Genomic DNA, 16,772 nt, shown 5'->3' with positions numbered 1-16,772 from the left:
TTATTTGCATTTCTCAGCTTTGCATCACTCTCCTAGGAGGCTGGCAGGGGTCATTGCCCCCATTTTACAGATGGGGAAAAGCAGGCACAAAGTATTTACGTGATTTCCCCAGAGTCGCATGTTATATGACATGTCTTGTGCACTTGGCCTCAGTGTTTCGGATCCTGGGACCAGTCAGCAAAGATTTTACACCTCACTTGACCCCCGCTCCCTCCCCCTTTGTGTAGGGCAAGTACGAAGGGAAAATCCAGACACAAACACTTTGGTAGCATGTCTGCAAGACATGCTCCTGCCCATCCATCTATCAAAAGCTGCGATAGCTTCAGATATCTTCTCATTTCCCCCTGTCTGTCTATATAAAGTCTTTTGGCAAGGGGACTCCTTGTTCATCAGCATCCAGCTCAGTCGGGGTCTGGTTCACGATGGGTCCTTCCTAGTGGCTACAACCAAAAAAATAATCATACTCTTCATTTTTATATAGCATCCGTCGGCATAGTACCTGAGCATATATATAAATGCAAAGTGTTGTTCTCAGGCCTAGGAGCACTTGCTATCCACCTGCATTGTTCAGTGCAATCAATACCCATTGGCTTGCAGATTTTGGTGCAGAGAAAAGCAATGCCAACCCCAAGCTTTGCCTGCACTAAGGGAAAAAATTAATAAATAAAAGAGGACCTTTGCTTACCATGAGAACAGACACTACACTGATAAGCAGCATAGCCCAGCCTCCAACCTTGCTGATGCAGGTCGCGGTAATACCTGCACTCATACTGTGGAGACAGGCTTCCACATAAAACCTGGAGACCGTGAAAGTGCAGCTGAATTGCAGGACATCCCCTATTCCCCCTGGGCAGCTGGGTGTAAGGCTTTGCTCTGGGGCCCCCACCCCTGGGCCAGGAGTAGTGGGATTGGGGATCCTGGCACCACATGTGTGGTCAGGGGCAGGTGCACACACACAGACATGCACAAGCACATGCACACACAGAGGCACCCCCCATCCTCCCCCAGGTTGCAGGAGCAGAACAATGGGTGCTCCAGATTCTCCCTGCATGGGAGAGATGATCCAGATTATTGAGGTCAGGGGGAAGGAATAGCAAGTTTTGCAATTGAAAATTTTTCAAATCTTTGCAATCCTGGCCCATTCCTGTCTCCAGGGCAGAGGCATCCTGCCTTGGATCAGCTGGGCTGTGGCAAGGGGTACGGTGGTGAGCCCTGGAGCAGGGGGAGCTGAGGGCATGCCGCCGAGAGGCTGATGCGCAAAGGTTCATTTTGCTTCTCCCTTTCGGAGATCCTAGATCACAGAGCAGCAGAGGCCCTTATTCTGCGCAGAAGTTTCTGATCCCTTTTTGAGTCCCTGGAGCACTTGGTTTCAGCAGTAATAGCCACAGGCCGTGGACTCTGCAGGTTGGTTGTGTGTTGTGCAATGGCCGATTTCTGTTTATCCAGCTTTGATGCAACGGTCTGTTCGTGTCAATGAATGTGCTAAGAAAGGGGAAGGAGCAGAGCCCGATTTTGCATCTTTCTGCTGTTCGCTATGTTTTATACTCAGACCATGCTATGTATGCTCCATCATTACATAGAGGGAAAGCAAAAGCACTGCCCCATGGCAATAGGCACTGTGCAGACACACATAATGAGAGTCCCTATCCCAGGAGCTTCTGTAGTTGAACCAGGGTACAAGAAAGGGGCGAAGGAAAGCAACACTGTCTTCTCTTACTTGGGCTTTCTTGGAACAAACTGCTGCAGCCTTTTTGGTCTCTCTGCCCATGGAGCTGCCCCTAAAGCTTGATGCATTTTCATTCCCTTGCCCCTGCCTCCTGGGATTTCTTTTGCATCCTTTTCGAAACAGGACTGCTGGAACTGAGGAGAAAGAGAGACATACTCCTGCTCTTCCAACAGCATCAGGCGATTTCAATGTTTCCCTCTACGCCCTAGCCTTTCACACGACTCCTTTGACCACATCTGTAAACGGACCAGAGGTTTGCATCCAGCTCTTTAGACGCTGCCTCGCCAGTAACTTTCCTGAGTGTCTCTAACACTGCAATCGAATGAATGTGGAGGAAAGAATAATCTGAATTAAATGCACATGTCACTGCTTTCTGCATTTGCTAAAGTCCATCTGCCATTGTGCCACTGATGCATTCAGATGCATTAAGTCAGCGTGGAAATTTCTTAACCTTATTCAGGCCAGACCAGGGGTGGCTAACCAGTGGTGTACACGCCACAAGTGGTATAGGCAAGGCAGGACAGGGAGCAGAAGGCAGAGCAGAAGATTGGGGAGAGGGAACAGGGGAGGGAGTAGAAAACAGAGCAGCTGATTGGACTGGAGAAGGGGATGAGAGTGACATTTGGGGAGGTGCAAGGTACTAGGGGATAACACAAGAGAACAAGTTTTTAAGGACGCAAAAGGAGGAAAGCTGCACATGGATAACCCTGCAGCATGTATTCCCCCCACTTAGCACAGTCTTATCCCATCACCATTGCAACATGCTTTGGACTTGTTACTCCTTTTGAAATGTAAGGGTTTGAGTTTATTTGGGTGGTATGGTAACTGCTCTTTTTGGAGGAAAAAGAAGTGCAAAAGGCTACAGTTATATTGCATAGAGAAGCACATAGGAAATGGGTGGGCTGTTGAGAAGGCCAGACTTTTTATTCACTACGTGAATAACTAGTGCAGACTTCTGCAGAGAGCGAGAGGACAACAGACATGCCCAGGGGGACAGTACATGTGCTAGCAGATCCATCCCTGTGCGAGGAATGCGATATCTAACCCAGCACCATGGAGTTGGGCTCAAATATGGCCTTTTCGTTGCGTCTTGCATCCGTTTCCTTTGGAAGCTATTTTGGAGCATAACAAACCTCATTGTCAGGAAGTCACAATCCCATCCACCTCCTCATCCCTTTTAAAGTCACCGGGAGTTTTCTCATTCTCCCAAATGGATCAGGACTGGGCCTTTTCACGAGTATTTCATCAGCTCACTTTAATTCCTTTGTCTCCAATTACAATCCCGAGGATGACGCGGTACAAAATATCACCTGTCGCAAATCACAGCCCTCCAGTTGGATGTTTAAGACCTGAGAAACCATCAGTTAATCTTCCTTCCTGCTGAGACGAGAAGCTGAAGACCCGAAATCCAGAGGTTACCGAGTGCTATGGGGGCAGAGTCATTTGGCGCCGACAACAAGCACTTCATGGAGAAAACTGAGGCTAGGTGTCCCAACAGTCCCGTGCATGCAGACAAGCCATATCCAGTAGTGGAGTTACCCTAGGGCAATCCTAGCATGAGGGGCATATTGACATCCAAAGTTTCCATCCCAAGAGGTGGCAAAATAAGTCCTACTGAAGTCTCAGTATATTTCTGCCCACCCAGAGGCAGGATAGGCCCACAGTCAGGAGAGCTGGTTCCAGTAGCCCTACCCAACTTCTCCTGAACCGGTTATTAAAGGATGTTCAGACCACCACAACTCTGAACACAGCACCCGAACCATATAAAACCCTTTGCCTTACAAATACCAGAGGCTCCTTTGGACACAAACAGAAGGAGCATCACTGACTGGCTGGGACATCGTCCCATTAGCTGATCCCCTTTTTGCCTTGCAGCATATGGATCACCCCTACCCGAATCTCTCTGGTTTTGACTCCATACACGATGGGGTTCAACATGGGAGGGAACAGGAGGTAGAAGTTGGCCAAGAGAATGTGAACGTGCGGAGCCACGTTGTGACCAAACCTGTGCATCAGGATGGAAAACAGAGCTGGGGTGTAGGAAACCAGGATGACCCCCACATGGGCAGCACAGGTGCTGAAAGCTTTGTAGCGGGCATCCTTGGATGGTAGAGCCAAGACAGCCCGGGCGATCATGCAGTAGGACAAGGTGATGAACAGCAGGTCAACACCCACCACTAGCAGAGCTACCACCAACCCATACACAATATTGATGAGGATGTCGGCACAGGCCAACTTCACCACCGCCATGTGCTCACAGTACGTGTGAATGATGACGTTGGTCCGGCAATAGGGAAGCTGGGAAACCAGCAGAGCTATAGGGGCAATAAACACCGTGCCTCTGAGAATCACCGCCACCCCAATCTTGGCCATTACAGTGTTGGTTAGGATGGATTCATACCTCAAGGGGTTGCAAATGGCCACATAGCAATCGAAGGCCATGCCTAACAGCACGGTTGACTCCATGATGGAGAAGGCATGGATGAAGAACATCTGGACCAGGCAGGCATTGAAGGTAATCCTCCCAGCTCTGAACCAGAATATGCACAGCATTTTGGGCACCGTGGAGGTGGACAGCACCAGGTCAATGACAGCCAACATGCAAAGGAAAAGGTACATGGGCTTGTGGAGGCTTTGCTCCGTCTTGATAGTAATGAGGATGGTGCAGTTCCCCAGCACAGTCACGATGTACATTGAGGACAGAGGGATGGAGATCCAGTAATATGCAGCTTCCAAGCCCGGGATACCCAGCAAAGTGAATGAAGAAGGGCTGACATGACTGCTGTTAAATGCCGCCATCATTTATTGCAGATGTGACTTCAGGAAAACATTTTGCTGGCTAGGAGTGAAGGCAGACAGACCGATCAGACTATTGAGGTCTATAAGGGAAGTTTGGGCTCTTCTAGACCTTGGAGGGCAGGATCAAGAAGCAGCATTAGGAGATGAAACACAAGGTCAGAGAAACCTGGCCTCTGACAGCAAAATCATCCCTGTTCTCTGACTATTCTACACCTTTTATTACTTTAAATTTGGGCCAAATAAAATCCTGACTTAAATTTTCACTGTATATTGTGTACTGGAAGTTAGGACTAGATAATCCTTTTTTGTATGCGTTCTGGCAATATTTCTCTGAGTCTGAATCTCTGAGGACACATTTATATTTGGTAGCCTGGAAAAGGGAGAGCTACAGATTTGAAAATGAGCAGGTGCCGTGGTCTGATCAAGCAGGCCAGGCAAAAAATTTCTAGCTGCATTACAGAAGAATTAGAAAAGAAGTGCACTTTTGTGTCTTGCTTTCAGTGTCTAAAAGCATCATGATTGTTAGGTGACATAGAAAAATTCAGAAAGAAACGGCTGATCATCAGCCATCCCATGGGAAAAGAATACCTTCCCATTCCCTGCCCTGTTTGAAACTCAAGTTTAGACTCTTAAAAATGACTTCATCATCATCCAATTTCTTTGTCCCTGGTTACAGCTTCCAGGAAGAACAGAACCAGCACCAAATCAAGCTCCAGACCCAGAGTCCTACTTTGGGTTTGTTTTAATGAGACAGTTTCTTGATTCTTATAGGAATGCATATTGAACCCTGATGCCTCGTTCTCTCATTTCTTTTCCCCTTCCTCCTCATTGTATCCACGCTGAGCTCTCTTTCCTTCCGTTTGTCTCCTTAAGTCCCTCTTCTCCAGGTGCCCTTGCTCACTGTCTGGTCTGCTTGTCAGGATACGGACCCCCAAATCTCCCTGCCCTCTGTAATGACTTCTACACCCTCCTGTACAGCAGCAAAGTCCACGACTACTGTGTCTTTTCAGAGCTTAGAAACTGAGGAGGACTGAAAAGTTGCTAAGAGGAATGACAAGCTTCCCCAACCAGCAACCCACTGTTTTCCTGACATCACAGGAACCAACTGAAAAATCCCACCTGCCAGGAAAACCTCATCCCTCAAACCTGATGGAAGAAGGGTGGGGGTGGACTCATCCTGATCTGGCACAGCAGAGCAAGAGGGAACCCAGCTGCAAGCATGTCTCAGTAGCAATAACCCTCTGGCTTGTGAGATGTCCTCCCAGCAAGAGGAAAATGATGGGGCATTTATAAGGCACCTGGAAACACCCCTACAGGCAGAGGCCCCTCTGGGAAGTCTCCTATCCCCTGCCATGGGCTTTATTTCAACACTGGAAAAATTAACCCTGGTGTTTCCTCATGGCCCAGCTACTTTTAACTCGCATAAGATGCAATTTCAGGGAGACCCACCAACCGCGCCATAAACCATCCCTGTGCCCTGAGTTTGGTCTGCAAGTGATTCTGGCCTGGGACTAACAGGGGATGGATGGCATAATATGGACAGCTGGATGGAGGGGACAGGAGGGCTTTTTGGCCCCAGACTCACTGCCCCTCTCAAAGCCTAAAGGCCTTTCCCATTAATGAGAGAGTGCATCACTTTAGAGCAGGGGGTCTTAAACTGAGGGTTTTGATCCCCTTGAGGGTCACGAGCAACTTAAAAAGGGGGTTGCAAACCCATGTCCTGTGCACCATCAGCACTTCTGCTTTCACTGCTGTGCATTGCACGGTTGTGTGGTGGACTGCCCCGCTCATTGATCAGCTGCTGGGGTGGGGGGTGTCATAGTGTTGCAAAGTTTGAGAACTCCTGATTTAGAGAGGTGGGGGCTTTCGGCTACTTGTGTGAACAACAAATAAGGGCCTGGACACTGACACCCCTTCCTCTCCAACCCACCATCCTCACACATCCTAGGAGCCATTGCACTCTTGTCTGGCACAATTGGTTCTTCACCCTCAAATACTCCTAAACCAGGATGCCTCAAATACAAGGACAACAGTAAAGTCCTGTACTTGGGACGGGATAATTGCATGCACATGTACAGATTGGGGAATGAATGCCTAGGCTACAGGATGCAGGCCTTGCTGGAGCATTGATCAATATATACTGCTCATAAAAACCTGACCATATATATACACTGACCAGCAAACTTGACCGAGGCATGAACTCCTCACATAAACATCTGAGGCCAGATGTGCACTTGCACCAAGAAATGGGAGGGGAAGATGATGGTACAAAGTAGGATAGTCCAGTACCAGGATGATGAGGCTGGAACGGGAACACCCAGGTCAGGATAAGAAGCAAGCCCCTAGTACAGGACACGTCAAGACATTCAAGATGCCGGTAGATTAAATTTGTTTGGATCATTGTATAGAAGGAGGAGAGCTGGAAAGCAGGGAAACTTTTGTAGTGGCCTGGGAGAGCCTGAATGGTGTTGTGCCAGTGACCTTGTCACAGGTACAAATGCCTTAGCTCCAAGTCTGATGTACTTGTTAGGCCAAAAGGTGCTAGGGCTGTGCTTATAGGCAGTAAACCTGGCTGAATCTGCCACCAAACTGGTACAATAAAAGGAGAGCAGGAAAACAACACTCCTAATTAAACATAGCCCAATCAACAGTGCAGTCTGCAGAGATCCCTGCTATTAGGTTCAGCCAGGGCTCAGACCTGGATTCAGGAACCACATCTCACAATCACGTGCTCCCACACGGGAGACGCCTTGTATAGGGAAGGCATCAAGAAGGGGGAAAAGCATTTTCCCAGAGTCATGGCTGAATGCTGGCTGCACAGAGCAGGGGCAGAAGCTGTTGTTAGTGTCACTCCCTTTCCCCTTCCTGCTCAACCAAAAGCTGCTGACAATTTGGCAGGGGCTGTCACCAAGTCATACTTCTGGCTTCTGGATGAGCAGCAGACTCCATCCCTCTTCCCTGCATGCAGAGGGAGTCAGCTCTCTGGAGCCAGGCCAGCAACCCCATGCCTTCAGTCTGGGTGGAAATCAGCTTCCTCACTTAACACCCCCCAACTTGGGATTTTTAATTCTTGGGACAAAACTATTGACCTACCAATGTGTTGGGCTTCAGGATGGATATTCTCTATTAAGGCAACACTGCTTTCTCCTTACAGCTGGTCTCCATCTGTCAAAGTATACCTGAGAGTCCTCAAAGTTAGTGTCTGTTACTGCATACTTTGCCACAAGTCAGCAAACCTACAGGGAATGAACAGCAGGGGGGGAGAGTAGGAGCAGGGGGGGTATGTAGTATCGATGAGTTACTTTTAGAAAAAGAAGGCATCTTACAAGATGCCTTAGCAGAAGGATGCTGTTCTAGTGGGTGCATTGCTTGCGTGGGTTTCTTTTAAAGCACAAAGAATGAAATGGAAGAGCACTTGCAGCTATTTAATTAAATGAATACTCTCTCTTTCATTACAAACCATTAGCTTGCATTCAGGAATGCTGTTCGGTGGAAGGTAGGAGTCTGTGGCCTATTTCACATAAGACGCCAGACAAGGCTGAACACAACGAACTGCTAGCAATCATTTCACTTGCAGTCCTTTCATGGATGCATTAAACCGGAGAGCACGGTGACCAAGGACACCAACCATAACCATGACACTAAAATGGTGGGTGGGGATGTGCCAAACAATTTGGATTTCCTATGACAGAGTAACTAGATGGATGAAGGGAATTCAGAGGAACTTAGACTACTATAGGACTTTTGACAAAGACATGACCATTTCAAAAGCAAACTGAGGAAATGTGGATGAGATAAAATTGACAAAGGGGGATAGGTAATGGGCTCAGTAGCAGCAAGGAAAGGGTAGCTGTAAATCACAGAAACAAAGAACCCTAGAAAATGAGGGTTGGAAGGGACCTCAGGCCAACCCCCTGCTCCAAGAAGGACCAACCCCAACTACATCATCCCAGCCAAGGCTTTGTCTACCTGGGTCTTTAAAACCTCCACCACCTCTCTGGGTAACCTGTTCCAGTGCTTCACCACCCTCCAAGTGAGAAAGTTTTTCCTAATATCCAACCTCAACATCCCTTGCTGCAGTTTGAGCCCATTGCCCCGTGTGTCCTGTAATCAGCCCCCACTGAGAACAGCCCAGCTCCATCCTCTTTGCAGCCCCCCTGCAAGGAGTTGGAGGCTGCTATCAAATCCTCTCTTGGTCTTCTCTTCTCCAGACTAAATGAGCCCAGGTCCCTGGATCCATTGGAAAGATGAGAGATTTCAAACAGGTTTCCACAGCAGTCTGCTCTATGCCTGATGCTATTTTATGTGGTTATTCATTATTTGGATGCCAGAACTTAAAAATGCCTGAACCAATTTGCAGACAACACAGGACTTAGAAAAGCTGTGAACACTTTGGAAGACAGAAACAGAATTCAGAAGGCTTTTTATAAATGAAAAAGCTGTGTGAGAGGCAACAGGATGAAGTTCAACAACTCAGAGGGCATCTAATACACGTGCTCTGGGGTGGAGGGGCGGGTGCTTTAATTAGAGCAGCTCTCTAATTAAAGAGCTCTCAGAGTCTCATGTATTCAGCATCCCCATGCTTCAAAATGGTGATGGCAGGGGTGCTTTAATTAAAGCTCATTCAACAAGCTTTAGTTAAAGTGCCCCCACCACCCATTTTGAAACACAGAGACACTGAATACATGTGATGCAGAGGCTGCTGGAGTGCACTAATTAGCTCCACCAGACTTGATTGAGTCTGCTCCAGTGCATGCTAATTAGCATGCGTCCAAGCAGAAGTCTATCATGTGTATAGGTGCCCTAAGATGCCACCGCTTGAGAAGAATAATCCTAACCAGAAATACAGAACAGGGGATCACTGGCAGTGCAGAGAAGGACATGGGTTTTCAGAGGATTACAGACTTAACGCAAGTTACCAGTCTGAAGCAGCTGCAAAAAATGTGACTGTAGGCTGCATCAGTGGGAATATTTGAAAACAGGAGATGATAGGGCTACTCCACTGGGCACCAATTAGGTCTCATCGAAAAAGGACTGTGTCCAGCTTTGGCCTCTACAATTGAAGAAGGGTGTGGGGAATTAGAAAGGGTCCAGAAGCAGGAGATAATGATAAAGGGGGGTTGCATATCAGATAGGCGCATCATTTGTTGAATGGCTTAAAAACACCAGCTCATTAGCATGCAGATAGCAGGGAATTGTTACCAAATAAGTAGTTAGAGCAGGAACTGCTCATGTTCATAGGAGATTTCTAGCCTCAATACATCTACTTCACCCAACATAATCATACTCCTTTCAATGGCAGAACCTGGCTAGGAGCAGTCAACTCCATGACTGCTTAAATATCCTTGAGGTGACTAGGCCCTGTCAAGTTCAAGGATGCTAACAGAGGCACAAGGCACCTGAGAAACAAGGTAATAAGCCTTAATGAGTAGGGAGCAGCTGAGGTGTGCTGTTCTTGTAGTTACAAAGGTGGGTTTATATTGCACTTGGGTAAGCACGCGGATCCTTTCTACCCCCCCAAAATTGAGTACAGTGTATGTAGGGGGAAAAAAAAAAAAAGAGAGGGGACACAGACAGTTCCTCATATCAAGTGTCATTGTAGTTAGTGATGGGAGCTATCCTGAAACTGTCCTGGAGAGATGCAAAGTTGGGTCCAACACGTGCACCCAGAGATGCTACCGATGAAGCTGTACTGCATTCTCAAGGCATCCCAGGATGACAGGTGCTGAAAGCTTTGTACCAGGCATCCTTGGATGGCAGAGCCAAGACGACCTGGGTGACCATGCAATATGAGAAGGTGCTGAACATAAAGTCAAATGCCTACCACCAACAGCCACCACCAACCCATACACAACATTGACAATGATGCTGGCACAGGCCAACTTCACCGCTGCCATGTGCTCGCAGTTGGTGTGAACGATGACATTGGTCTGGCAATAGGGCAGCTGGGAAGCCAGCAGCGCTATGGGGGCAATAAACACCATACCTCTGAAGATCACCACCACCCCAATCTTGGCCAGTACCTTGTTGGTTAGGATGGATTCATACCTCAGAGGATTGCAAATGGCTACGTAGTGATCGAAGGCCACGGCTAACAACACCATTGACTTCATGATGGAGGCAGCATGGATGAAGAACAGCTAGACCAGGCAGTCATTGAAGAAAATCCCCCAGCTTTGAACCAGAGCATGCACAGCATTTTGGGCATGGTGGCAGTGGCCATGACCAGGTCAATGACAGCCAGCATGCAGACCAAGATGGACATGGGCTTGTGGAGGCTTTGCTCTGCCTTGATGGTAGCAAGGATGGTGACGTTTCCCAGAAGGGTCACGGTGTACATGGTGGACAGAGGGATGGAGATCCAGTTGTAGGCAGCTTCCAACCCCAGGAGACGCAGCAGGGTGAATGAGGAAGGGTTGACATGGTTGCTGTTAAATGCCAACATTGCTCACTGCAGATGTGACTTCAGGATCGCACCTTGCTGGCTGCAGGTGAAGACAGAAAATACAAAGCAGAATCATGCTCTCCATAGGGAAACCTTGGATCATTTTAAATGCACTGCTCTTTGCTCATTACTAAGACATGGACCATTAGTGTCCAGCAAAAAGCAAACAAAAATGGTTAGTGGTCTAGGAAATAATGCCTCCAACCTCCAAAAACTGAGTTTTTGTCTGGAAAAAAAACAGGATTCAGGGGTGGAGGGGATTTGATAAGTCTTCAAACCTCTGAAGGCTGCTTTAAAACTGTTATAGTGATATACTCTTCTCTGTGACTATAGGGCACAAGACAAGAAGCAATTTCAACAAGAGAAATTAAGGCTGAATAAAAGGAAGATTTCCACCATGAGAGTGGGTAAGCAGTGGGACAGACACCCAAGAGCGGTTGTGGACTCTCCATCCTCAGCAGTTGAAAAGCAGATTAGAAAGACAATTATCTTGGGTTGTTTAGACTGGCATGATCTTCACTGAGCTGGGGTTGAATTGGATGACCTCCCAACATCCATGCCAACCCTACCACTTTACGACTTTCTGGCAGAAGCAGTGTTGTCACAATAAAGAGTTTGGAAACCACAGTCTGGTTAAACTGAATAAGAGAGGGGGAAGCCTAGGGGTAGAAGAAACAGCATTTCCTTTACTAGAACCACCATAATAACCAGGAAAGGAATACAGGAGCCAGGGGGGAAAAGTTCACTCTCCTTTAAAATGCAGCTGGTTTGGGGAGGGTAGAAGCCAAGCTAAGTCAAAGCAGACCACTTTCAACTCAAGAGGAAGCAAATTAAATTTTCAAGAGTATAACATTGTCCAGCAGGCTCATTTTTCACTTTTTGAATTTGCACTTTGTTTGATGCAACTGAACCATGTGCAACTGGTTGCAGCTGCTGCTTCCTTGCAGTGCCCTTGACAGGGTCACCTGGGAGTGCAGCCACCAAATACTGAGTCTAGGACCTGCTTCTGTCTCAGTACAATTTCCAGGATGACCTTGGCACCAGATGCCTTCCACACCATAACCCTAACTGTATCTCATAGTCCTGCTTGTACAGTACAGGCTGATTGGTAAAAACTCATCACTTTGGGTCTTTATCTAAGCTTAAGGAGGTCTTTTTAGAAACTTTGGGCTCTTTAGCAGCACATAAATGACTTGGGCATGAATATCTCTTTAGAAGAGCAATGCACCTGGGTCCTGCAATTGATGGAGAGTCATTTGACATGGCCACCTGAAAGGCCGAGTCACACGAGGAATGGGACTGGGATGCTCTGGAAGGGGTTATGGAAGCTCTTGTGCAAACAGGAGTCACTGGCCTTGGTGCAAGTCTCCTTAGGTGTAATCCTGCAGCCCGAATTATGCAAGAGGTCAAACCAGATCCCATCACAGGGGAAGGGGCAACCTTTCTGGCAGACAGGATACAAATGAAAGCTCTCATCATCCCTAATTGCCACTCCAGTGCCCTGCCTGATCTGCGGCTCTGCTTCCTGCTCCCCTCCCTGCCCAATCCACCATGTGCCATGGATAGAGGCTGCCTGTGCAGGTCTGGTAGCAAACAACCCTCCTGGCTAGAAACTGGAGCTTTGAATCAGTCCCTGATGAGCATTGCAAGCTGCAACTGGCTGGCATCACAGCAAACTGGACTTAAAACCAGGAGGGTCTGCTTTTGTCCTGCCTTCATGGTCAACTCTGTCTTGAAAGCTCATTAAAACCTACCAGGACCCAGGGGAAGTTAGTTTTATTAAGACTCAGCTTTACTCTTTCAGGTTATATTCATGATTGAATGTAGAGATTTTAAATCCAAGTCACCATCTGGTTTTTCTAATTTATTTTTCAATTTATTAACTCACCAGAAACCCAGAGGCATCATAGATGTTTTAAAAAAAGGTATTGAGCAAAGACCAGAATTAAAACCACTGCTTTCTCTGCAAAAGAGGTAGGCATTCCTGTGTGCATTGCGAGCCAGACTTGTGCACCTGAAAGGGATTGCAGCTACCTACATCCTATGTCCCAGAGCCACCAGGATTGCTGGGCACAGTATCCACGAAGCAAGATGACCAAGGCTGATTCTGAACAGAGAGGACACTTCCTACTTTGGCTTCCTCCCCTTTGCCCCTCTTCAGCTACATTTATTGAATCAGAGCTCACTAATCAATTCACAGCCATAGAAAATATACAGAAATTAGTCTGGAAGAGACTTCCAGAGGTCACCTAGTCTAACCCCCTGCCTGAAACAGGACAATCCCTGTGCAAACCATCCCAGATTAATCCATGATCTGATCTCTTTGTCTAATCTCATGATCTAACACCCAAACATGCCACAGGGAAAGCAGAGGGACTACAGCAGCTTGCTTCTGCAAAAGGTTGTTAATAGACATTCAAGAGGTCCCAGGCAAAGGCTGTGCCCCTACTAGAAAAAGGCAACCCCCCTAGTCCTTATCCATCTGACCATGGAGGGAAAATCCTTCCTGACCCCCAACAGTGGCATCAGTCTGGCCCCAAACAGAGAAGCAAGGCCCTCTGCATTAAGAACCCTTTGCATTGCTTCTTGTTTGCTCTGGGGTCAATAAGTAAAGCCCCCCACCCTTCTCCCAGCCCTCCAATGTGAAGTTGACCATCCTCACTCATCCCAGAGGAAGCCTACATGGGGCTGTTACAACATAAGTTGCAAGAAGGACTGAATGCTGCTGCTAAAGAGACCATTTTCTCCAAATAGCTCTCTGCAAAGCTGCTGCTGGAGTTGGAGGAAAGAGCTATAAATGCCTTCTTCCAGCAGGACTTCCTCAGCAGCCTGGTGGAAAGCAAGGCAGGTCACACTCACCCCAAACCCTGCTGAAGTACAGCAGGAATAACCAAGCAGTGACCATACCCCAGGAGCAATAACCCTGCAGCACCAAGGACTGCCAAGGCTCCTCCTGCGGAGAGGAGAGCAAGGGGAGGTTTAGGGTGCCTTTTCAGAGCCTCCTTAGTGACAGATTCATCTGGGAACCTTCTTGCTCCCTTCCCTTGGGATTTGGGTCCAAAGCTGGATAAACAGCATTGCCTCCCTGCACCCCGTGGCTGCTTGCATGAACTCATCCCAAGCCCAGCAAGTCTGCTGTATACCAGTTATCACCACCAAAAAACAGTCAGTCTTGGCCATGAATCACCAACAGTCAGTCTTGGCCATGAATCACCAACAGTCAGTCTTGGCCATGAATCACCAACAGTCAGTCTTGGCCATGAATCACCAACAGTCAGTCTTGGCCATGAATCACCAACAGTCAGTCTTGGCCATGAATCACCAACAGTCAGTCTTGGCCATGAATCACCAACAGTCAGTCTTGGCCATGAATCACCAACAGTCAGTCTTGGCCATGAATCACCAACAGTCAGTCTTGGCCATGAATCACCAACAGTCAGTCTTGGCCATGAATCACCAACAGTCAGTCTTGGCCATGAATCACCAACAGTCAGTCTTGGCCATGAATCACCAACAGTCAGTCTTGGCCATGAATCACCAACAGTCAGTCTTGGCCATGAATCACCAACAGTCAGTCTTGGCCATGAATCACCAACAGTCAGTCTTGGCCATGAATCACCAACAGTCAGTCTTGGCCATGAATCACCAACAGTCAGTCTTGGCCATGAATCACCAACAGTCAGTCTTGGCCATGAATCACCAACAGTCAGTCTTGGCCATGAATCACCAACAGTCAGTCTTGGCCATGAATCACCAACAGTCAGTCTTGGCCATGAATCACCAACAGTCAGTCTTGGCCATGAATCACCAACAGTCAGTCTTGGCCATGAATCACCAACAGTCAGTCTTGGCCATGAATCACCAACAGTCAGTCTTGGCCATGAATCACCAACATATTCAGCTGGGCCTCTTGCAAAGCTTTGCCAAGTACACCAGAAGCATCTTTCTCTGTCCCCCAAACTACTGCAGTCCCAGCATTTGGTACTGCCAGCTCTCTGCATGCAGCAAACAGGGTAGCTGAGGTTATCCACAGTGGCCAGCTCTTAGGCTCCCATCATTAACCTAGGATTGCCAGTTGTCACCAACACGCTGCTTCTAGCCCTCCCAATTAAAGAAATCATCTTGACATGCAACTCAGACAACAAGGGAGCCTGAAGGGCAGGCATCATGTTCCTTAAATAAGTAACTAATCCTCAGAAAATGCATGGCTTTCAAGCCAGCCTTATGTTTTTAAGGTTTAATTCAGGATAGCAGCATTTTTTGGGTTAACAAGGCTAAGCATAGGGATCACTGCACAGCTGTAGCACTGCAACCCAAGTGGGTCTCAGCCAGCACCTCTAGTCTGTTGCACTCCCACAACCAGGCCACCCCTTCACACAATTTTTTTAGCATGCTGTGAATGATCCCAACCCAGAGCATTTTTAAGATCTTGGGTTTTTTTTAATCCTCCCCCCATCCTCCCAAATCTTTCAACAGACCTAAACCCCCATTTGCAGCAGCTCTGACCAAGTCCAGTCTTGATCTTCCTCCAGCTCTCAGAGCAAGGCAGCAGCACTGGGTGATAACAGGGAAGACCAAAAACTCAGAAACATCATCCTCTTTCTGCTCCCCTTGCTATTCCTTGCCATACAAACCCTACAGCTTCATCCTGCCCATCTTTATCCTTCAACTTTTGCTTGATGGGCCCCTTTCTTTATTTGCTTTGTAAAGCAGGCTAAAATATGCTAGAATAGATAGAATTAGTAAAAACACTACTGGGGGGGGGGAGGAAGAGAGGAAAAACCCTACTTTCCAGAGCCCTGACTCACAAAAAATATACCCCATACTGCTCAAATTTGGTCCTTTAAGACTCAGGAAGGCTGTTAGCTGCCTCTTTTATAGGATTCACCTGGCAGGGCCAGCTGATCAGCTGGGTTGGGCAGGGCTATAAAGGGGAGTTGTTTCTACTGCTTTGCTAAACTATAATGATGTTAGGACCTGGATGAGAGATGTTAGGGGTAGTTTTTATAGCTAACAAGCTGATCAGAAATTTCTTTAACCAAGAAGGAAAAGTTTTGTACTGGAAAAAGCAATATGAAGAGGTTTAGTTAAGAAAAGTACTGTAACTTACTACTCTTTCATTTTTTTTTTCTCTTTCTTGAAAGAATAGTTTGATGCTTAGTTTTATTAGGTTTCTTACACTTTCAGAAAACACTATTTAAAGGATTTTTATAATCAATGAATAGATCTACATTTGTACATAGCATCTAAAGTCAAGGGTGTAAACTGAAAAAATAGTTGCACTTAAAGAAAATGCTAGGTAGCCTATGCATAGTATCTGGTTGAAGGATCTTACTATAATAAAAACAGCTATATATAGCTGATAAAGTACTGATTTTAGATGGTAAAAACTTTTCTGCACAGCCTAAAGGCCACTAAATAATCCAAAAAAGATGCTAATGGAGAGAAGCTTGCCTGAAGGAATTTTATTGCAGACTAAAATGAAGAATTCCCCATAAAGACAAATCCAAAACCTAGTAGTCTGACTAGACAGGGCTGTTGCTTGGGAAGAGGCAATTTAGTAGTACTACTGCAAGCTTAGAAAAGCCTACTACAGTTTGAGTAAAGAGACCTAGCCCAAGTGTAGACTATTCCCTGTTCAGTTATTCTGAATTGCCTTAAATGAACTAACTCAAGCTTCAAATGATAAATACTAGCTCATCAATGCACTAAATGATAGACATGCATAAACTATGTACACTCTATTGCTTCTTATATTTTTAAAGCTAATATACTTCCTTGGGTTTTATTTAAACTTGCTAT

The 16,772-nt window shown here is 46.9% G+C and overlaps 1 protein-coding gene across 4 annotated transcripts; it reads right to left on the bottom strand.

Moving 5' to 3' along the window:
• Nucleotides 1-35: 35 nt before the first annotated feature.
• On the bottom strand, nucleotides 36-15,810 carry LOC102571700 (olfactory receptor 52P1). 4 transcript variants are annotated; one of them, XR_009460573.1, is made up of 3 exons: nucleotides 15,449-15,804; nucleotides 10,574-11,010; nucleotides 36-440 (listed from the first exon to the last, which is right to left on the bottom strand). XR_009460573.1 is itself a non-coding variant. In XM_059723503.1 (3 exons), the coding sequence occupies exon 3, from the start codon at nucleotides 4,526-4,528 to the stop codon at nucleotides 3,575-3,577; it is 954 nt and encodes a 317-aa protein (XP_059579486.1). In that variant the 5' UTR covers nucleotides 4,529-4,565; nucleotides 10,574-11,010; nucleotides 15,779-15,810; the 3' UTR covers nucleotides 492-3,574. The 4 variants fall into 4 exon arrangements, 3 of the variants coding, with proteins under 3 accessions (XP_059579486.1, XP_059579483.1, XP_059579485.1); XM_059723503.1 differs by lacking the exon at nucleotides 36-440 and adding an exon at nucleotides 492-4,565 and having other exon boundaries at nucleotides 15,779-15,810; XM_059723500.1 differs by lacking the exon at nucleotides 36-440 and adding an exon at nucleotides 492-4,565.
• Between the last annotated feature and the right edge of the window lie 962 nt (nucleotides 15,811-16,772).

Source organism: Alligator mississippiensis, chromosome 1 (assembly GCF_030867095.1).
Source record: "Alligator mississippiensis isolate rAllMis1 chromosome 1, rAllMis1, whole genome shotgun sequence".
NCBI lineage: Eukaryota > Metazoa > Chordata > Crocodylia > Alligatoridae > Alligator > Alligator mississippiensis.
This window is presented reverse-complemented; position numbering and strand designations above follow the sequence as displayed.

Bases quoted from the DNA above. Each gene is read 5' to 3' on its own strand.
- LOC102571700 (XM_059723503.1), bottom strand. From the start codon at position 4,528: ATGATGGCGGCATTTAACAGCAGTCATGTCAGCCCTTCTTCATTCACT.